This window comes from Lycorma delicatula, chromosome 1 (genome assembly GCF_047948215.1).
Source record: "Lycorma delicatula isolate Av1 chromosome 1, ASM4794821v1, whole genome shotgun sequence".
In the NCBI taxonomy this organism is placed as follows: Eukaryota; Metazoa; Arthropoda; class Insecta; order Hemiptera; family Fulgoridae; genus Lycorma; species Lycorma delicatula.
This window is the reverse complement of record NC_134455.1, coordinates 378,232,319-378,256,827: the sequence shown is the minus strand read 5'-3', so window position 1 is coordinate 378,256,827 and position 24,509 is coordinate 378,232,319. Positions and strand designations below refer to the sequence as shown.

Genomic DNA, 24,509 nt, shown 5'->3' with positions numbered 1-24,509 from the left:
TACAGGAAACACAATTTTGCCAAAATGTAAATCTCAGTTTAAGAAGATGTAATACTTATCGGTAGATCAATCGCTATATATAGGAATTAGAGATGAAATAGTCTTAGTGTCGACTAGCGATACGACCGAAGCGATTGAAACAAATACAAATTTGTAAGCGGTCACAATCAGAAGCGTCCGTTGTAGTTTACTATCTGCAACATATACTAACGAATTTTGATTGGAAGGATGATGCAACAGGTTTAATTACCCAGCTTTCCCCACCCATATTGGTAATGGGTGATTTTAATGCACACAGTCCTATTTGGAGGTCGGATCAACTTGACCTCCTGGGAAGAGAGTTTGAAAAGTTCCTATAAAATTCTGAATTTATTATATTAAATAATGCCTCAGGAACTTATTTTAATGCCAGAGACGGATCGACGTCCTGTATAGATTTAGCATCTATAAGTGCATCGATAGCACTAAAGTACACTTTCAAGGTTTTACAAGAGCGCGGAAGTGAATATTTTCTGGTGCAAATCTCATTTGACGTTTCAATGAAAATTCATCCTATCCCCAAAAATTAGTTGTTTGAAAAGCAGATTGGGCTTCGCTGCTGATAAGAAACTGCCCAAAACAAATGGAGTTATTGAAAATGCTGTTAACTCTATAACTAATGTTACACTTGATTCGGCATCAAGATATATTCCCAGTAAATGCAGTAAACTCAAGAAGCTACTCTCCGTAGTGGAATGATGAAATACGTAAAGCTATAAAAAGGAAGAAAAAAGCGTGTAACACTTTCAAGAAAGTTCAACATTGGAAAACCTAATTGCCTTAAAAAATACAGCCGTATGCAAAAAGTTAAACAAACAATCCTGACAACAATATGTGTCATTCATTAGCAGAAGTATGACTGCGGTAGACGTTTGGAAAGAATGCAAGTTCATCTAAGGGCTTACAAATTTACTCCCACAATTTGGCTTCAATATGAAAATGATCTAGCAGACTCTCTAAATGAAATTGTTAGCCAATCAATTCGAAGGAGCCAGTAGAACGACTAAATTTGACCAATGTTACAAAAATAAAAAAAAAGAACTTGAGGGTCACCTAAATTTTGGAACCAAAATGAATTTTTCATACAATGTACCTTTCAAAGAAAATGAACTTGTGAAAGCGTTGGAAAAAACCAACAGTACAGCACCTGGTCCAGATGAATTACATTACTTCATGATCAGATAGTTAACCACCACTGCAAAACTCAGATTATTAGAATTTATAATCAGATATGGTGGAAGAAAGCATACATTGTTCCAATTCCAAAAAATGGATAAAACTGACCGATTCTAATGGTTAACCTACTTGTGGACACATCATAAATCGGATCGATGTACCCGTCTGTGTTCGCTGCGACTGCCAACTAACGGTACACAACAATCTTGTGAACTGTGTCTGTTATGCGACATAGCGTCGGTAGTTTAAACTAGGGGCTAACATCCGAAATATCTTAGAGAAGAATGTAATGATGTTATAAAATATCTTACGATTTCTTAAAGCTGTGCATCTGGATTCAAATATTTGATTATTCAAGCAAAGTTTTCATCTATTTATATCATTTGGCTTACGCCAGATAGTAATTTTGTTGTTTTAAGTTAAATTTTTAATATTATATTTCATTGTAATTTTGTTTCGCCGTTACATACGAGATAGACGTTTTACATTTATGCTTCATTTTTTTATATAACTTGTTTAATTTTTAAGACAATTGTTTATTAGTTAATGTCATGTCTTTTCTTTTCTTCGTCTCCTTCAGGCTGGAACCACCGTTAGGCATCAACGTCAGCTCGAGAGAGTATCCATTCTACTCTAACAAGCCCACCCATCTACCGGCTCTACGTCCGGCATGACAATCAGGCCGCCGGTTGGATCTTTAATTATCCTTGCCCTCCCTCAAATTCCCAGAGCAGAAGCCCAAGGGAAGACAAGCCACACCCCAAGACCCCGCCCCGAGAACCGGAACTCGGTCGTTCAATGCCTGCCTCTAACAAGAGCAACCAAAGGTCACCCATGCCGGATCTCAGTCTTGTAAGTGGCGGGACACACGAGTCCCTGTGCATCATCGTCGACGCCCACTCACATGAGTGTGGACAAACAGCAACTCCGCAGAGGGCTGTCCAGCACCCCGTCACCATCCCCCACCTACGAGCAAACTGACATTAAATTTATTCCCTAGGACTTCATAAATAAAACATAACCTAACGATCACTTACGTTACTATAATTAGAACGAATTTACCTAATTTAGAAGTCAGTTCACTTTAACGGGTAAATTTAACAGGACCATTAACATATGACAACATTAAAAAAGATTTTGATTACTCATTTGTTAATAATCCTCAATTCATCCTATTATAACTAAATAATTACAGCACAACATTACCAATTGTACAAAATGACTGTTTAATAAATTATTTTGTATAAAATATAATAATTTGTATAAATTAATGTTTTCATTTACCAACAATTTTCAATATGTGTCCCAGCGCTTTCAGAGTCACGTCTCCATAATCAGGGATTTTATTGAATTTCTTAATTTAATATTATGCTATAAATTTTCTATGTATAGTTATAATTAAATTTAAATTAAAAATAAATTGTTATGATTAAAATAGTCGATCATCAAATGATAAAATAATTTATACGTCAATAAGAATGTAACGTCATGTCCGTAAGATGTTGTAACATCATCATGTTGTTATCAGTGTGAATGTTCAGAAATTGCATCTATAAGCTGCCAGTTCATACTTTCAGTATAGAGACCCTGCTAATCGTCATCTTGATGTCTGGGATAAACTCCTACGATTCTCTGGTATCAATCCAATCCTTATTGGTGCGGATGTGAATGCTAAGTCATTATTGTGACAGCGGTTTCACCGATAATAGCGGTCAATTAATAGAAGGCGTTTTAGCCCAATATGATCTACAGATATTTAATGTACATGGTGAGTTTCCCACCTACGCAGGTATGGTAGATGGGCGTCGACTGTTTGGTGGGGGCAAACACCTTTGTCACCATTGGTAGGTTTATTTTTACCAGAGTGACTGGAAGGTGGTGGATAATTGATCAAGCGATCATCGATTGATTGTTTATGAGATTGTTGGCGGTTCGAGTGAGCGCTACCGATATAACGATCCAGTTCAACGGGGTTGTTTCCTGTACATGCGTGCGGACTGGAGGAAATCTGTTGACTTTCTTTCGGCCAGACTTCGAGTTTTGGATCGGGGCATAGAGTGTTTGGATTTAGAGAACCTTTCAGAGAGTTTGTCGGTGGCTTTCATCGATGCCGCCGATTGTTCGAATCCCCGCAGTACAGGTCGAGAGAGGCTTGCCCCATGGTGGTGTAGGGAATTTTTAGCTTTGAAACAGGCTGTCTGTCGATTAACGAGAGCCTCTCAGCGTGAGAGTGATCCTGAGCGGCGGGCAGTCCTTGTAGCTGAATATAGCGATCGTAGGTCACAGTATTTTCATAAGGTTCGTACGGCGAAGAGGGATTATTGGCGTTTCTTTGTGGACGAGCATGGATCCCTGGGGAATCGTATATAGGGTTTTGTGACACAAACGTAGGAAAGACATTCTTCTGTCTGCTTTCTCGACCCGGCACGGTGTAATTTCAGATATGATAGAAATTTTACAAAGATTACGTGACGATTTCCTGCCTGATGATGATGAAGCTTGAGTGACAGCATACTATCTGCGGGTGCAGCGTGAGGTCGCTCATTTTCGCGGGGTGCATTGTCCTTGAAGTCTACTGAGGCCGAGGTGCGTCAAGCTGTTTGTAGTTTAGGTAGGAGCAAGGCCCCGGGCTTCGATGGCATAAAGGTGGAGCTCCTTGTTCTCTCGGTTGGAGTGAGCGTGAGGATTATCACCCGCGTTTTTAGTAAATTGTTATTTGGCGAATGCTTCCCGGTTTATTGGAAGAAGGGGATTGTAATTATTGTTTAAGGTTGGTGACAAGGATCGCATTGTTACTTCGTCGTATAGGCCCTTGACGCTACTACCGGTTATTGATAAGGTTTCTGAAAATGTTCTGTGTTTGTTTAAATGGAAGGTTAACATCGCGCGGCTTATTGATGGTGAATCAATACGGGGTTCGTTCCGGTAAAGCCACTGAGGACACCACATTCTGTGAGATGAGTGTGGTAACAACTAATGAAATTGAATATATCCTGGGAATCTTCTTGGACATTTTTTCTGGAGCGTTTAATAATTTGTGGTGGCCCTCGGCCATTCATCTACTGCAAAGCAGAGAATGCACTGTGAGCGAATTGCAGGTCATGCACAGTTACTTCAGTGAACGGGATGTGCTGTTCCGCGACGGCAGCCATGAGGCAGGCAAACCCACCGGGTTGGTCTAGTGGTGAACGCGTCTTCCCAAATCAGCTGATTTGGAAGTCGAGAGTTCCAGCGTTCAAGTCCTAGTAAAGCCAGTTATTTTTACACGGATTTGAATACTAGATCGTGGATACCGGTGTTCTATGGTGGTTGGGTTTCAATTAACCACACATCTCAGGTATGGTCGAACTGAGACTGTACAAGATTACACTTCTTTTACACTCATAACATATCATCCTCATTCATCTCTGAAGTATTATCTGAAAGGTAATTACCGGAGGCTAAACAGGAAAAACAAGAAGAAGCAATGAGGTAGGCAAGACGCTGTCCAAGGGTTGTCCCCAGAGCAGATTGTTGGGTCCTTTGTTGCGGGTGGTGCAGTTCGATTCTCTTCTGTGGCTGAGGTTGTCCAGCGGGTGTCGCATCGTGGTTTATGCTGACGATTGGGCGTCTGTTGGTCGAAGGATGCTCGCGGAGGGAGAAGTAGAACTCCGAGCCGATTGTGGGCGTGAAACCGATAGATTTACTTGCGTTAGAGAGGCAACAGCGTTATGTTGCCAAGAAGTTAGGTGAGTTGACTTCTGAAAAAATTCGGGAAATTGAACATCATGGCAATGTTTTGTGGCAGGCCAGATGGGATGAGGCAGTGGGCGGACATTATACGCATATTCTCTTCCCAGATGTTAGTTTGCAGAGCGCCTCTTGGGTAAACCCGAACAAGTATGTGAGGCAATATTTTTCTGAGCACGGCGCGTTTAGGGACAGGCTGGAGAGGTTCGGCTTGGTGGACTCAGGCATATTTCCACAATGCGGACAGTTGGATGATGTTCATCATGTTTTGTATGAATGCTCCAAGTATGCGTTGATGCGCGACTGTTTGTTCCAAGTCGACTGTTTGTCGACTTGATATTATCAGGTCGGCGTTAGATCTACGTGTTAATTGACGAAACTGGACCGAATGGGTCATAGTGGAGAAATTCATAAATTACTTGGCAAAAGGATTGCTGAGGGAGTCTAGGGTGCCGCTTGGGCTTTCCCACTTCCTGTTTCTGTTTTTTATTCATGGTTTATGTCTGTTGTTCTCGTATTCTTTGTTATTGCGTGTTGAACTCAACTCCTTATCTTTCAGGTAGGTAGTAGATTTCAGTTACTTTTTTTTGTTATTCAGTCTTGTTTGAGACTTAGTTGAGATATGTTCTGTTTTCTTTTCTTGAGAGTTCTAATGATACACCGATGGGAATGTCAGGCTTTGAAGATGACCTCTGATAAAGTCCATAAGGGCTAGATACGGAGTGGTGGCGTGGTGATCGAAACTGTCACATGGAGGGTGTCTTCCCTTACGGAGTCAGGATGTATTCATAAAACGACGCCGACGGCTGATATATTGATAAACTATGCCTTAGTTAGATGAGTGTTGAACTGTTTACAGTACGTTTTGAATCAGTCATTTGATATTACTGAATGGATTTTCGTCCCACCATACTTAGGCTCTCTCGTTCTTATCTAATTGTTGAATTAAGCTCGGAGCGCTGTACGAACGAACATTAGTTATAGACTCTACATTCGAAAGCTTTAGGAAAAATATGCAGGTTACATATTTACTAGTTAAGAATTTTTGTAATTGAGAGGATTTGCGATAATAATTTATTTTAAAATTGTATTTTACTGACAGTAATTATTCTTTAATTTGTATTCTTGTGAGGTTGAATGTTGGCATGAATGCAGAAACAGTGTCAACCGTTGAATTTGGTTATGTCGTTTGTTGTAGATTTTTGAACAGAAGTTTGTGTAATTTATTTCTACAGAGCATTTATTCGACCATTTTGTAAGTATTTTTATGTTCATTATTAAATTATTGGTTTGTTACTTATTCCCATAGCTGGAATAAGAACTTGTTTTGCGAACTTGTAATGTTGATAATTATTTGTTTTATTTTTCTCCGGTACTGCATCCGTTAATGAGTACTATATTCCTCTGATGGGGGAGACACGGGCTGCTTCCTTTTTAACAGTTGACCCAATAATACCCTAACCGAGGCGATGCATTAAAACCTGGGTTGAAATACATTATTTCTGTTCCTGAACCAAACCGAAGCTGGTTTTGATACAAAGTATCAGAAATTTTTAGTACCTGTTGCCGGAATACCTATTAAGATTATATTTTTCATTCTTAAATAGACGAGCAGTTTCTGTGTGTTCTGATAGAAACAAAAAAACCATTTGTTCAGATCTGCAGTGCTTCGAGATTCAAAAAATTGCAAATGTGTTCCTGTTTAATTTTTATATTATGTGTTTGTATCCGTATCAAAGTATGAGAACCCTACTGTGCATAATAGTTGACTGTTACATCAAGTAAGTCAGATCAACTTAGATTTCTACTGATGCCAATTGTGATTGGTTTTTATGCTTTACAGCAAATCTCTTTTCTCTTTCATGTTTAATAATAATTTCAACAAATTTATAGGCCTCACTTGTTATTTAAGAAAATATGTCTTTAATCTAAGTAATGGTTATTATTATTGTTTCAATAGTCTATTATTACATTGGTCAACTTGATTTTTGTTTCACGAGTACCAATAAGTGTACTTAATGCAGTTTTTTATCCTGTTTTCAAATATGTATTCAAAATTTATTCATCATCTACATACAGTTTTTTGTTGTTTTAATTTTTTTAAATATTGAAAATATGATGGAACCAAATAAGCTAACTCAAAGGGTAGTGTTGCTACTGTTTTCAGGTTCAGATGTGTATAGACATGTACAAACATGATCTAGTGTAGCACACATTCATCAGAATGATGCCAGTTGTGAAATAGTAGTAAACCAGTAAACACGTCATAGTGAGTGCTTTATATGTCTGAATTATTGTGTATTACATATTTACAACTTTATTTCTTTTAATTAGTTGTTAGTTACAAAATCCCTAGAGTTTGTTTAAATCATCCTAACAATTTTTGTTATGTATGTGGTGAAGTGATGCTCAAGTCCCAAAGGTGACACCTTACTCTATTAGTAAAAAAAGTGTTATGAACTTTATTTTAGATGTAAATTTTGGGACCAAACATAGGCCTGGGCCCCAAATACCTGTTGTCTATTGTTTTCTAGGCTTTCCACTGCATGGAAAAATAGCACATGCCACAAGCCTTTTGCTATCCCAGTGATTTGGAGGGAACCCTTCAGACTGTTATTTCTGCTTAACAAACATTAAAGGGATTATGTCAAAATCAAAACATACAGTGGTGTATCCTAACTTGCTATTTGTAATGAGACCATTTCCACACCAAAGAATTGACCATACCAAGGCCTCCAGAACATGTGTCATTAGATAGAGAGAGCTCAAAGTCTGATGGAAGTAATGAAGAAAAAGAAACAGATTCTCATGATACAATTTTTGAACAAAGCAGTTCATCTCAGCTTTATTTATTGACTCAAGAAAATCTTAATGATCTCATTCGAGATTTAAATTTATGCAAAAAACAGTCTGAAATCCTTGCTTCCCGGTCAAAAGGATGGAATCTTCTTAAAAAGAATAAAAAGATATATACTTATCATAATTGTCATTCTGAATTTAAGGACTATTTTACTGAAGAAAATGGCTTAGTGTTTTGTAATGACATTTTTTCTCTTATCGAGACACATTGTAATGAACATAGTCCAACAGAATGGCGCTTGTTCATTGATTCTTCTAAAGTTAATTTAATGGCTGTGCTTCTGCATAATGGCAATAAATTCCCATCAGTACCTGTGGCTCACTCTGCTAGTATGAAAAAAATATATGAAAACTTTAAATTTATGTTGGCAAAACTTCAATATGAATGAAATATTTGTGGTGATTTGAAGATAATTGCACTTATTATTGGTCTGCAGTTTGGTCACATGAAATAATGTTGTTTTTTGTGTGAATGGGATAGTAAGGACAGAATAAACCATTTCATTTGAAAAGAATGGCCTAAATGCGAATCACTCATTCCTGAACAGAAAAATGTGAAACATGACCTATGTAAACCTAAAAATGTGTATCTACCTCTGTTACATATCAAACTAGGATTGATAAATAATTTTGTCAAGGCCATGGACAATATTCCTGGTTTCATTTACTTAAAACAGAAGTTTCCTAAAATTAATGACACAAAAATTGAAGAAGGAATATTTCTGCGTCCACAAATATGATTACTAATGCATGATGAAAAGTTTGAGGAGCTATTGAATCAACTGGAGAAAGCAGCTTGGCAAGCATTAAAAAATGTTTCCCAGAGTTTACGTGAGAAATCGAAAGGTGGAAAATTATTGTGATGTTGTTAACGATCTTATAAAAATTTTGGTTGTAGTATATTCTTAAAAGTACACTTCCTACACTCGCAACTATATTTCTTTCCGGAAAATGTTGGTGCAGTGAGCGATGAGCACAGGGAACACTTTCATCAAGAGATTTCAGCTATGGAAAATAGGTATCAAGGCAAATGGAATCCTAATATGCTGGGCGATTATTGTTGGACTATCAAGAGGGATGCTCCACAGGTGAAATGTAGCAGAAAATCATCATTTCTTACTTTCTAAGTGAGTCAGATGTTTGAATATTGTGTAGTTAAGAAAGCAGAAAGTATTGAAATAATTGAAATTATAAATGCCTGTATCTTGGAAACCGTGTGTGATTGGGAAAAACCAATACCAGATTTGAATTCAGGAGGAAAAGATACTATCAGAATCATATATTTTTCTTCCTGATAAAAAAAAAAATTATTTTTTGTTCCACACTGTTATTAATGACTTATTATTAAGATAGCCCTTTTTTAAATAATTAAACAGAAAAGCCCAAATATTAATATGAGGATAGATTTTTTTTTTCAGAAATGTAAAAATGAATTTCATTGGTTAGTGGTAAACTTTTCTGATTGCAGAGCATAATTTTTTAGGAGGGGGGGAAAACAGCTGGTTTATTCACATAAAATCACTTTCTCATCTATTATATTCTCAAGTATGATATTTATTTTCTCTATTTGGTTCTAAGACACCTTGTTACTTCATGGTAGAGTTAATTTAGGATAAAAAGTCAGATTCACAGTTTAACACAAGTGAAAAAATAATCTTTTTATACCAAACTGCAGGCAAACTTTCACATTTATAGTTTTTATAGTTTTACAAGGACAAATTTCAATGACAACTAGTATATAATATTATATAATATTACAATTACATTTACCCTTATGACAGGTAAAATATTTGTATTACTTTTTTTTGGCAATTGAAATCTACATTTGTTCCCTTCAAACAATGAATAGATGTGTTGAATGTCTGTAATTTACTTAGAGAAAACACAGCAACAATTAACTGTGTATTATTATTTTGTCTGGCACTCTGTTAACAGCTGCTAATGGATGTTAATGAAATGAAATTTTTAAAGCATGGGAAAAAATGGCATGCATGACCTGGACTTGAACCCAGAACCTCCAGATGAAAGGTAAAAACATTATTACTCTGCCATGGAGGTCAGCAAAATAACTATTAGAAACACATTGATTTGTATTGAACTGATGGAAAATAAAAATTTACACAGTTTAATTACTCATGCAATTTATGATGTCTGTGTTTTATTTTGAGTGAAAATAACAGACTTATAAAAATCAAAAACCACTGTCAAGTTATTATTTCAATTAACAAATGAGGTAGTCAAAATTAGATAAAAATTATATTACAATACCATAATCTTTCTTTTATTATCCAGTAAATTGACAACATTTACAGATTGATCACTTTTTAAATGAATAAATATCAGACCATCCAGAAGAAAAACATCTAAAACTTAATCATTTACAATAAAGAATTGTGGGATTTCTTTCTTGATACTCCTAACATAGCAGGAAAATTAGAAAGAGGTGCTTTAAATAAAATCTTATCTTTTGGTGCCCTGTTGATAAATCAAAGAGACCAAAAACAACTATTAAAAAAAAATAAAAGATGATGAATTTATTATATCCACATTCTTTCATTCATCTGTATAGAATCTTACCACTAACAAAGTTAGTCAGATTGAATGAATCTTGACAGTCTCATTCAAATCATATTCATAAGTTGAATCATGTAGACTAAACTACAATTTTTGTAGTTTAGTCTACAGAGTTTGGATAATTATAATATTACATAATTTTACCTGGTGATTGTACTATGGAATAACTTCTATACTATGTATAGTAAAGTAGATTTACGTTACTATTCAAGGTTAGCTTTGGTATATGTAGAAGTTCTATGGTTACAAAAACCGTAGGAGTGGTAGTAGCCACCTCTTTGTAGGAAGTGGCTGCTACCTAAACAAATTACACAAATAAAATTATCATGTGCTTTAATCTACGTAACGTGCATTTTATTTAGATTTACATAAATAGCAGTTTTGCAACCTTAATGTTGGAAAAACATGTTAAGAATGAATCCATTTGATTAACACATTAAAGTAAGCATGTAAAAAATAGTATGGACTTATTAAATTAAGCTATTTCAAATGATCAATTAGCACTTGATAATTGATTTATATGAACATGGTGTTAAAGGGAATAAAATAAAGTGTTTGTTAAGTATTACAGAACAGTTAATAGTTTTTATAGACATAAGCTTGTAGGTAATTGAGTCTTTTATTGTAATGAGATCATACTTTAAGTTAACTCTGAAAGACCGGTAAATAAATTAAGTAAAAAATCTGTTCAAAGGTGAATGGCATAAAATAACCAGTGAAAACATATAAGTATATTATTATTTTTTAAAAATATTAGTTCTTTTAAGAACCATACTCCTCTGTTCTATATGCTAATGTATTTATTTTAATTTTATTAGATCAACCTAAGTACAGAATAAATGAATAAAGTAGGATGACTTACCTTATTCCACCATATATGCAGGAGCGCTTTTGCGATTTACTCGCATCATCAGTTGCATTATATATTCATATATTCATCTCAAATTACATCACAGACTTAACAAAATATTATAACATATCATTCATTTATTTATTTCATTTAAAATTATATACACAACCATTATATATGGCAATCTATAATACCTACTGCTATTGTACTTTGTATAATTAATTGCTTTATTTACCATGTTTGTGTAAGTACTTATTTTGTGTGACCACCGGTGATTTGAAGATCTGTGTATAGTGTTTTTGTTAGATGTGGGTTTCCTATATACTGATGTTATACATTGATTATTTTTATTATTGATGTCATTATTAACATTAAATAATTTATTTTTTTATTATTATCAATTTCAAACGTAAATTTCAATCCACTATAGTAGGAGTCTAATTTGTTCAAAATTATTAAATGCTCGTTATATATAACTGGACTATAGACTACAAAAATTTTGTCAACATATCTGGTCCATATTAAAATATCATGTGTATGAGTTACCCTGTAAACAACTTTACTTTCAAACTCCTGTAAATAAACTTCAGATAAAACGGATGACAAAGGAAAACCCATCAGTAGAGTGTTTTCCTGGTTGTATAAGCACACAAAAAGTTGACAGTGTATATATGAAATATGTATATACTGATAAAATATTTGAACATATTACAAAGGTTTATGATAATAATAAATTTAAACCTGTGTATCAAACAAATAACCACATAATAAAACACCTAATAAGTAATCAACATAATGATTCATCTGATTTATATAATTTGACTGGTATTTATAAAATTGAATGTAATGATTATAAAACCATATTTATGTAGGAAAGACCACTTATCCTTTAAGCCTAGATTCTTGGAACATTTTTAGAAATTATAAAAAAGTTAAACTGGATTTCTCTAATGTATCTGATCATCCAATTAAGAATAAATATACAATATCCAATTTTAAGACAATTTAAAAATACTGTAAATTAAAAATTTTAAATGAATACAAATAATTAGGGATTATTTGTATATAATTAGGATGACAGTATTATGAAAGCTGCAGTAGATGACACCACCATCTATTTTTTTAATATTTTAATCAGTATAGTAAAGCAAGTTCAGTTAAATAGATAAAATGCATATTTGCTTTACTTAAAATTATTTTTATTTGAATTTTTGATTTTTCATTTTAATTTGATTTTATGCTTTGACGTCATATTTTTCAATTTTGTTTTTAATTTAATTTTTAATTTAACTTAGTAAAAGCCTAAATTCTTAAAATAGAAAGATTAAAGTTTTAAATATTAAATGAAATAAATAAATGAATGATATGTTATATTTTGTGAAGTTTGTGATGCAATTTGAGATGGAATATGTAATGCAGCAGCCGATGATGTGAGTAAATCGTGAAAGCGCTCCTGCATATATGGTGGAATAATACAAGTCTATTCTTAAACAACTGTTATTCTTAATGGGTAGGATTGTCATAATACAAATTGAAATTATTTCTTACTTTTAATATCAGAGCTGTAAATATATATCTGTTTTACAGTCTGTAAACCGAACCATATTATTACACATGTTTACATATAGTTAGTAGATGATTTTATCTGTTGTTACCAAATGTGGAACGATGCGTTATTAGGTAGACATATTAGTTACAACTGAGTATTACTTTTAAATAAAAACAATTCTTTTTGTTTTTATCAATGATCTTGTATTGGTTAGGTTTTAATATAGACAACTAAACTTATAAAAGCATATTCAATGTTCATCGTAAGATTAATTAACTTTACTGTGTTTGTTACAAAAGTTGGTTGTTTATACATTTTGCAGAAACATTATTCTAAGCTCTAAGTATATTTTGAGTAATAGATATGATACATTACTTTATGGTTTTATGGTGTATTTTTAATTCTACATAGAAGTATGAAAGAAAATTGTGGGTCTGAGAGGTGCATGTGGGCATTATTAAGTTCACGGCTAGACAAGCGTTCATAGAAATTTATTCAAACCTCAAACAGGGATGCTATTGATCCTTTTTTTCAAATTTATCGATGGTTATTCTTATAATATATCAAAACCATTTCATATTTTATCAAATTTATTAGTTTCTAGATATTAAAAATTTTTACAATACTTAAAAGTTAAATTTTAATTTTTAAATTTAATTAGTAAATGAAACTTGTATCAACTTGGTAATATGAGAGATTAGTATTCTTTTATCTTATCTCTTTTTCTCTGTTCTCTTTTTTAAAATAAATATCCTTCAAATCGAGTTTAGATCTTTTTAATGCTATCAAAGAACAATGTGTTACTAGTACATAGAAATATATTTTACAGATGTATTTGATTCATGTAACTTTTGTAAGTATATTTGGATGTATTTTTAATGTTTTTCTATAAATTGATGCTTTTCTTTTGTAAATAGTCTCAGGCATATCCTGAATTAATGTCCAACAGTAATCGGCTAGCATGTTAGTATTCCATTTCCCTTTATAGAGGCTTTCCATCATTGAAATGTCTTGGTGGAAACGTTCACCTCGTTTGTCACTTATCTCTCCAAGGTTGTCCGGGTAAAAATTCCAGGTGTGAGTGGAGGAAATGTATTTTCAAAGACATATTACATCCCATAGTTCTGTATGATGTAAAAAGTTGATTAACAATATCGTGGTAATTGTCGGATTTTTGTTTGCCGAGAAAAGTTTTGCAAACATCTTTAAATGAAGCCCAAGCTGCCCTTTCTACATTATTTAATATTGAGTTAAATACATCATCTTTGACTGCTCTTTTATTTGAGGACCAACAAATACTCCTTTAATTTTTCCTTCACTTACATTCAGAAATTTCTGCTCGATGTACAGAAATCTGGGACTGTTCTTCTTTGTTGCTTTTACAACATTTTTCATTAGTCCTAGCTTGATATGAAGATGGGGTAAAAATATTTTTTTGGGTTCAGCTAAGAGCTCATGAATAATATTTTTCCCATTTGCAGTTAAGTTGTCTCGTTTCTTTCACTCTTTGGTAACATAATGTTTATCCTTAGCTTGGCTGTCCCATTTACAAAGAAAACCCATGTTTAGGCATGGGTTTTAACAAAAATAGCTATAACTTTCAAATCACCACATATGTTCTAGCTATGTTTTTTATAATTTATCTTTTCAAGAGTTTGTCATCACATCGTATGTCTCTTTCAAATTAATACCATAAACGATTGGTATTGAATGATATTTGTTACCATTGTGTAGTACAACCACTTTTAAACTATACATGGATGAATCTATGAAAAGGTACCAGTCTTCAGGTTTATGAACTTGTCCTATGTACAAAATAAGCTCATCAATATTTGTGTAATAAACCAAATAATTTTCATCAATGAAGTACTGAGAAAGTTCTTTTTGTTTGCATCAAAAGCCTTAAATTTTTGTATTTTTTTGAAGTAAATTCCAACCTTGCAATCTTGATCCAAAACAGTTCAGCTTGATTTTTTTGATAAATTTAAACCTCTAACCTAGTTATTTAATTCACCTTGTGACATAAGATGTGTCTTATTGGAAGATAATTCAAAATCAAAATCATTGTTGTCTTCTTCAGTACTGCCTGATTCTTCATCACTGCTTTCGAAACATACATTTACAGGCGGCTCAGGAACTGGAATAATTTCAGTGTGAGATACAGGCCTGATTGCAGATTGCAATGAAGGATATTTTACAGTTTGTTTAGATTTTTTAGAAATTCCTGACACTCTTGTTAAACAAAAGTAACAGTCGGTTACATGATCCTTTGGTTCTTGTCAAACCAAGGTACACCAAATGGCAAAGCCTTCCGTGGACCTTTCAGCCATCCTCTTAAATATACAGAATAATTAGTGCATACTAAATGAGGAGCCCACATCTTATTCTGATCACCAATTTTACACCGAAAGTACAAATGATATGCTTTTTTAATTAAAGGTGTAATGTTTTTTCTATTTAATTTTACAGTAAACTCACCACGAACATAACAGAAGGCATCCTCATTATTTACACAATTTCGAGGCATTATGACACTGCACTGTTAACAAACTTAAGACAGCAATAAGAGTGAACAAAATTAATTCATTCCTAAATCCAGTGCTTAATACAAACTACACAGCTGTGTTTTCAGTTACATGTTTTGACCTGCACAGACATGATTAATCTTGTCCATGAAGGCTCACTCTTCAGTATTAGATATGATGTCATAATATGTGACTATGGTATGATTTAATTCTTTGTCTAGTATTGTTTGTTTATAGCTTATAAATTATATTAACGGAGTTAAACATAAAAAATGAGCTAATAAAATACAATATAGGAGCTTAAAATGCTAATTATACGTTGAAAAATGAAAAAAATCCTTTAATTAAAATTAAACAATTTTTCTGAACTAGAGGGTGTTAGAAAAATTCTTAGTTCATATTCGTTTTCAGCATCAAAAAACAGGTTAAAATCATGTATCGCATGTTAGGAAATAAAAATTATGTTTATCATTGTTATTAGCCTGAATAAATATAAAATAACAATTATTTTTCTATTTGCATATAATTCCTACAGAAAGATAAAAATGTAGTTAAAAAAATAAAATAAAATTTAGAAAGTTTATAACATCACTGTAACGCAAGGTTTTTCAACCTGTGGGGTGTGCCTCCCTAAGTGGGAGGCACACCCCACAGGGGCGGGTGATAAAACTCAATGGGGGTGCGAGCATATCAAAAAGAAAATATTAAAAAATTTATTAATTTACTAAAAGGAAAGCAAAACAAATACAATCTGATATAATAAATAATAATAAAAAAAAAAAACATTTACACTGATATAATACACTTATAAATATGATCGTGTCAATATTGCACAATGTATTAATAATTAACTTATCAATACTAAATTAAAAACAAGTTTAATAATTATTAGTGACTCCTTTGGGCCTGTCTTGCAGGGCAAAGTTTTTTTGAAGGAAGGTTTAATTTTAGAAATAGACACTGTTCTTTTTCTATATTTAGCTGAGATCTATATTTTGTCTTCAAAGCAGCCACTGCAGAAAATCCAGTTTCGTGAAAGTAGGATGTTTAAATGATAAATATGAAATGCTCTTGTTTTCACTGCAGAAAACTCATCATCCATCCATACCCAAAATTCAAAGGGTGATATATTACTAAATTGTCTTTTAATTTCACCTTTTGCCGTGAAGTCTAAGAAGAATTCTTCTTCGGCAGTTGAGAGCCCTTCGGGAGCATTTTGAAGTGGATCCCTAACCCACTTTTACCCACTTGCTATCAAGTTGTCATCAGAAAGAAAATACTTTTTAAAATTCTTTGCCAGCATGGCTAAGTGATTTTCAATGGTTAAAAAAAACAACTTTCACATGTTGTTCGTCAGCCTTATAAGTTTTAACACATTGATTCACATTTACAAACATTTCTTCTTTTTTTTTTTGCTTTAAATTTCTGGTCTACAATTCCAATTTTCTACAAAAAGCATTAAACTTTATCACTAGTATCCAATTATGTGTATACCCTCCTTGGAGTTGAAGATTCAAGGTATTTAATTTTTTGAATATGGCGACCGAATAGCTTAATTCCCAATTATCCCCAAACATCATTCATCCTGTGAAGTATATTAGTTACAAAGATGGTAATTCCCAGAGGCTAAACAGAAAAAAGAAAGAAGTCACCTCTTCCATGCCTAAATAAAGCCTGATTATTTAGTAACATTTGCAGTTTTACCACCCAGTTCTGTAGTCGGCCACCCAATTTATTAGTGAACAGTTTTGTCACCAAAGTTCATGTCAAAGTGATTTTTTATTTATATCAACATGTTTTAGTTATTTTTTCTCACATTTTGCCTGGTGTGTTTGTGTGTGACTATATATTTATAATTCAGGAAGACAAGTCAGTGTGAGGTGATTTAAAAACATAATAATAATAATATAACTATGTTTATTATTATTACTATAACAACCATCTTATCAATTCTTGGAAAATAAGTTGAATCATTATATATTTTTTAATTAAAATTATCATTTGATGATATGATGTCTTATAAGAGATTGTAATGTCTGTATTATTTTAATTAGATTTCTTATACTAGACATCTTTGATGTCACAATTATGAAATTACCTGTTGTCTTGAGTTTTGTCACAATTCAAGATTCTAGCAGAATCTTGATTTATATTTTAGTAAATATTTTTACCAATGTCTAATCTGCTATTATTGCAATCAATATATTGATTGCAATTGTAACATAATGTTGCAAACCAAATATGTTAATTGCCATCTAATATGCTAATGATAAATTAACTTGTTGGATACCATTATTCCTCATTATCTAGCACAATAATTTCTATAATAATAATAGTAGGAGTATCTTAATAGCTTTTAAATAATAACTGTGTTTGTGTGGGGAGGTTTGGTTTTTTTTATGTAGAATAATTGAAATAAGTATCACTCTATTTGTATCACTTGCCTTCTGTTAAGATGTCCTTCCTTCTATTAAGAAAATTTAATTATTCCTTGTATAAATAATTACACCTTTCCAGATTGTCTTCCACAATTAGTCAAGCTAATATATGTCGGAAATGAATAAGCCCCCAAACTAAACAGGTTTTTAGAAAAAAAAATTGTTAAAACCATATGATATTATGAAGAACTTGGTAACAGTACTTTAAAATCACTTTCATTTTATTACATAAATAGATTGTAGATAAAATTCCAAAGGATTTGAGCATGTTCTACAGAAACTTCTCTAGAATAAACTTTTCAATTTTACTACGACTCATAAATTAGTTAAATATTATTTAGAAAACTCTGAAGAGAACAAGAAACAGTGTAGTTTAAGAGTATTGAATCAGTTGTCACTTAAAGTGAGAGCTAACATGAATAGGAGTTCTGTAAGCCTTTGTTATTGAACCAGTTTTTTATTGTTTTATATTTTTAATACTTGAATGCAGATTCTATAACAGTTAAGTTAAAACTGTTTCATTATAAATCTACTGATAATATGTTTATTTTATGTATGGATGAAATGTACAGGACCCTAATGTGATATTTAACACATTTCTGAATAATATTTATAACTTTCTTCACAAATATATTGAATAAAATATTATTATTAAAATAATAAAAATTTTCACAAATATTAATAAGTTATTGAGAACATAAAGTTTGAGCTAAATAACAATGAAATTTATACAGAAAATTATTTATGGTGCTTTGGTCTCCTTATCGATAAGATACTATAATGTGAAAAGATCTTTCAAGAATATATTTGGAATAATTTGTTAGTATAACAGTTGCAATTCAGGATGCCCAGATAAAACTAAAATATGTATACGTAAACTAGAATAAAGAAACTTTTTTCTAATATTAAATACAGAAGACTACAGAAACCAGCACTGATCAAGCATTGCCTGGAAACTGTTCAAAAAAAGTTTATTAGAAACAAAAGTTTAAAGAATGTTATTAAAATTAAATTTTATTAATAGTGATGCGTAAAACTCTTTGTTAAAAATTACATTAGGTATTGTCAGCTAATAATATTTTTAAATATTTAATGTATAAATTTATTTTTGTGAAAGTTTTCTTTAATAATGTAAGACATTTTTTTACCTTGTTTAATGTAAGAAATATTTGATAATTGCTTTTGGTTCATACTATCTCTGGCTTTGTCGAGATGTATATCTTATCTTAACACTATAAGGATCTCAGGTTAGAGTGCAAGTTGGCAGACTAAATGGGTTTAGGTCTGAAGTTGTTTAGATTTCAGCTCCTCACTTCAGAGTATACAGAAATACTCTTTTTGTAGTGTTTTGCAATAATTGATTATTTATTATTATGTACATTCTTTTTAATTATTTTAGTTTTGTTTTATATTTACATTTTTTCTAATTCTTCTATATCTACTGTTGATTGTTTTAATAATCAAATTGAGCAATCCAGTTTTAGATTTATTTTATCGACTATTTGTTTACATTATTTTTCCATAATTGTTTAGCATAGCTGTTTGATATTCCTTTGAATTTAAGAAAATCTTTAACAAAAAATATTTTTTTAATAAATATTTGTAAAAATTTAGATATTTGAAACTATATTGTACCATTATATGTTAGTAGTGAATATAGTATTTTTTGTAGCAGCTGCAGCATTTTTCAATTTTTGACATAATTATAAATTTGTTATTGTGCAAGTCATACTGATTATATAAAGAAGGTCAATTTTAATTATTAGTCACTTTATGAAATGAATATTTGTTGCTTTATTTTTCTAGAGAATTATTATAACTTTCTTGGTAATCCTGAAGAAACATATATGATTCATTAAAAATACATTATTAACATTATGATTCATTAAATTCATTATGATTCCATTATGATTATTTACATTATTAACATTATGATTCATTAAAAATAACACTTCCTGATTCAGAAATATGTTTCCAGAAAATTGTTTCATAGTTTTTATTCAGGTTTGTATACATATATATATATATATATATATATATATATATATATATATTTTGTCAATAGAGTCATTGGTGGTGTAGTTAGTGAACTTAATTTGAAAATGGTTAAGAAACCTCTTAAGGGAATGTTATAATAGTATATTTGATATATTATGCCATTTATTCAGTTAGTATTTAAAAAAAAAATTTTTAATAAAGATAATTTTTTATGTGCATCAACTTTTAGTGTATTATATGTTTAATGACTGCATTTTTTTCAGATAATGAATGCTTTGATTCATGAATCATATTTTAATAATAGTCCATTGTGCACAGAAATTAAAGTTGAAATCAAACAGGAAGAAAGCGATGAAACAGAATGTTTATTTCTACCTGTTGGTCAGATAGAAGATTCTGCAATATCTGAGTGTGTAAGTTTTTTAAATGTCAGTATTCATAGCTAATTTGCACTCAAGTTCAATTTTTTTTTTAATTTAAAAAGTATGTATATTGTAACAAGACCGGTATAACAGACCTGAGTAAAGGATTTCTACCAATTAAGAAGAAAATAGTCGAAAATTTAATAATGGGAGGAATCCAGAAAAGGGCTGAAAGAACCTTTTTAGTAAAGGTAACAGGTCCATTTAAAAATGGTCCTTTGTAATACTGCCACCGACACAATAAACAAATGTTTGTACTGTGAGAAGAGTTACTGGACCAACGCAAGGAATGAATGCAGACAAAAGGGCTTGGTCGATTGTTCTCTTGCTTCGAGTTGAGTTTGGTCAAGTTGGTAAAGAAGATAGGAGTATAAATACTACTGGGAAGACCAGTTCTGCGAACCAGTCTGGCAAAATGCTACAATTTCAGTTCAGTGAGGAGAGTCTGCGAGATGTCAGTCAGTGAGAGCATTCTGTTAGGAGGACAGTGAAGGATGAATTTTCAGTGTGAATTAGTTCAATGCAACTGAGGTGACATCACGAGTAATTCCAAGTACACGAAAACAAGAAATGGTTCTGTGAATTTCTGTAAAACTGTAAGTGAAAGAGTTAATTTACTAAATTTCATTCATAAATTGTTGGGGTAGTTTTATTTGTGAACACCAAAGGTATTTGCAGTGAAAGAACTCTATACTTATCATATTTATTGTACTGTTATTAATACAAGATTAGTGGTTAAAAGTGTTAGGACTAGCGATCATGCTATACCTTTTGTCAATGGGACTGAATTCTGGTTTTCATTATTTATTTATGTACCTGTAAATAAATCCTGACAGTTATTTTACATTCTGTTCTGTATGTAATTTCTGTTTATTGACATTTATGATTATTTCTTTGTACTGACGTTTAATATTATTATTGTTTACTGTAGCTATTATTGTAGTTGTGATTACTATGATTAATATTTGTTTATTTACTATTCTTCATTAATTGTTTTATTATTGTCGATTATTATTATTATTACCATTATCATTATTTGATTTATCTTGTTTAACTTATGATTTTAAACCAATGAACTGTAATTATATAAACATTCTAAATTGTCAATCTCTCAGTATCCTTATCAAGCCGCAAAAATGGGACAATATTATCAGAGGGGTACAGTTTCTTATCTCTAAATTATTTTTGCCATGCTTTTGTGCATGATGTTCAGTGATTGAAATAAACTTTGGGAGAAACAAATGTTTTGGGGATGAAAAATTTTATTAATAAGATTTTAGATCATTATTTTTTTTTTGCTGCAATAAATTTTGAAAGTGGATCCACTTAAAAATGCATCCATGCATTTTTCCATTCTCCTTAGTCACTCATATAAATCTAGTTCATATACTCTGCCTTTTTTATTCCTTCATATTGTAAAAACTAACTTACCATACATAAACTAAAAAACCAAAGAAGGAAGTACAGATAATTGCTGGGCTCAAAAAAAAATCTGGGTTGATTTACACCTGACAAACCTTTTTATTTAAACAAACTAATAAACAAACAGAAATTATACACAGGCTGTCTCTGAAGAGATAGAAAGGAATGCTTAATTTTCAAGTTATAGCTTGAGTGATTTCTGCTCCAAGAGTAAAAAAGTGAAACCATACTGAAATACCTTAAACTTAAATTAAGTGTTAATTTAATACTTTCATATGATTTTTAACTTGACAGATTAAATAAAACAGGTCCAATAACTGTTAATCTAGTAATTTTTTATAAAATTATTATAAAACAAAAAATTGGTATTCAACAAAAAACGTTTTCAACAAAAAATCCTGTAGAGAATTCTTATAAAATATTTGTAAGTAATGTCAACTGAACATAAAGAAAAATTGAGGAAATTCCACTTATAATTTATATAGAATTTATATATACAAAAAAAAAACTGTCATGGGGTCCAAAAATACTCTGTTTTAATTTTAGGTCAAAACACGAATCATTTCAATATTGGAGGATATATTGAAACAATCTAGAGATCATTAAAATAAAACAACTATTAAGGATTATAATTTTAATATTATAATATTAAAATTATAATCAGTTACTATAGTAACAGTTACTGTTACTATAGTAACTGTCTGTTGTTTACACATTTTTCTGCTCAGTTTATAATTCCTTGCGATGGTCTTCTTAATGTATCAGGATTATTTTGTATAATTTCAACTGCATTGGAAATTTTGTTTCTAATTCTTTGCAATTTGAAATTCATCTAGTACTGAGATCTAGGCTACATTGAAGTTGCCAATTTATATTTTACTCTTCATCGACATTGTTCTTTGCAATAAATAGGACATGAACAGAATGGAAAAGAACCAGTTGTGCATAAGCATTAAAATACAGCTGCAAAGGATTTTGGTTTTAGATTTAAAATATTTCTATTTGGGAATCTTTTTAAATATTTCTGATTCGCAATTGGTGTATTTGTTTATAACAATCGTAATCAAAAATTATCTGCAAACAATCAATTTGAAAACTGTATAAGCATTTTTAGAAAGTGATTCTCAAGTATTACAAATCTCTACAATATTTAAAGCATATAACAGAAATCACCCATGAATTTAAATTACATTTAAAAAGGAAAGAGATTAATTCTATTCATTACTTTTAATGAGAATAAAAGGTGACCAGACATAAGTTTGCAAATCACAAAGAAAATTAAGTAGCTATTCTCAAAAACAGATGTACCATACCAGGCTTATTAGGGAAAGGGATGAATGATTTGGTTTCCTGCTGCCTTCTTTACCAAGTTAAATATATGGTTGTGTGTCAGTTCGCCAAATGAAAACTTATTCCGTTTACCACTGGACTGGCTTCATCACTTGGAGAAAGCAACTGTTGGTTGTTGCCTCATGTAGTTCATGGGCTTTCATTTATCAAGCTTGTAGAAAGACTGGAACAGTTAATGTGAAGTAACAAATTAATGTAATCCCCTTTTCTTGTGAAATGGCATATTATTATATACACTGCTTCAGTTCATGGGAAAAGTTTGCACCACAGAACAAAAATGAATTCAAAAAATTTCATTATTAAAAAAAAAAACTTATTCAATCAAAAATATTGAATTTTATAAATTTAGAATTTATAAACTGAAGGTAGTCAGATTTTTCAAAAGGTATAAAATGCTTAGTTAATATAAAACAGAAAGTAAAAAGAATGTTTTACTATGAAGTTATAGAAAGAATTATATCGTTTTTCAAACATTTAGATATGTACATAAAAACCCCAACTAAAATATTAATTTTATAAATAGATTGAATTTAATAAAAGAATTGTAGTAATAATTTATATAAAATAATAATCTTAAAATGAAGAAAATATTCAGTTTAAAAATTATTAAATGTAATAATCAGATTATATATTTTTAATGTTATTGCATCCAGGATTCAGGTTAGTATTTTAATCCTGTTGGATACTGAATCCATGGATCTATTCAAGATTGCTTTTCTTCCCAGTAAGAACAGGTGAACACTAAAAGTTACATGTAACTTGCAGCAATATACTTAAACTTGCAGAAGAAATAAAAGCTGTTATGTAAAACAAACAGAAGTAATAAATTTAAGAAAATAAAGAAAATTTCCAGTATAACAGTCTCAGAATTACATAAAGGTTTTAAAGAAAAACAATTCATTTTAAAAAAGAAAATTAAATTTTTACTTTTAATTAGCTGTATTAAATAAACAAGAAGTGATCCTGTATGAAAATTCCACAATTTAAATTTTATAAAAAATAAAACAAATCTTGTTAACTACAGTAATAATTTATTTCTAAATGGAGGAAAAATATGTGCAATGATTGAAAGTTTACAGTAATAAACTGTACAGAACATTAGAAAACATGAAAAATACAGCTACTACAAAATGTTTCTTCATTCACAGGTACATTCATGAACATTAGATAACATGAAACACACAGCTTTACAATGATTAAAGTATGCCTATGTTTGAAATATACACATATACAATAATTGAAAGTTACTAAACAAACTGTACAGAATATTAGAAAACATCAATGGGATGAGATGAATCAATGAGTCACTGAAACAAATTTGAATTTTAACTAAATTTTTTCCCTTTCAACACTTTTACACTTTCTTTTTCTAAATTATATGTCAATTATGTTTTTCTAAAGTATATGTTGATACCATAGAAAGTACATGAATTCGGTTATTTTACTTGAAGAATTTTATAATATAGTAAATAACATGGATCCTGATGCTGTAGTTCATACAAATGGCTCTAAACATGATAACTCTGTTGGATGTGGTTTTACGGTCAGCAATAGAACATACATGTTTGGCCTTACCAG

General features: G+C 31.2%; 1 protein-coding gene across 2 annotated transcripts in view; it reads left to right on the top strand.

Moving 5' to 3' along the window:
- The first annotated feature begins 5,888 nt into the window (after positions 1 to 5,888).
- LOC142317299 (uncharacterized) overlaps positions 5,889 to 24,509 on the top strand; it is a 30,393-nt gene continuing 11,772 nt past the window's right edge. Inside the window, exons 1-2 of one of the 2 annotated variants that reach the window (XM_075353733.1) lie at positions 5,889 to 6,199; positions 20,001 to 20,150. In XM_075353733.1, coding sequence (XP_075209848.1) covers positions 20,004 to 20,150 — 147 coding nt within the window. In that variant the 5' untranslated portion in view covers positions 5,889 to 6,199; positions 20,001 to 20,003. Of the gene's footprint in view, positions 6,200 to 20,000; positions 20,166 to 24,509 lie in introns of both variants that reach the window. The other variant, XM_075353732.1, reaches the window with a different exon arrangement.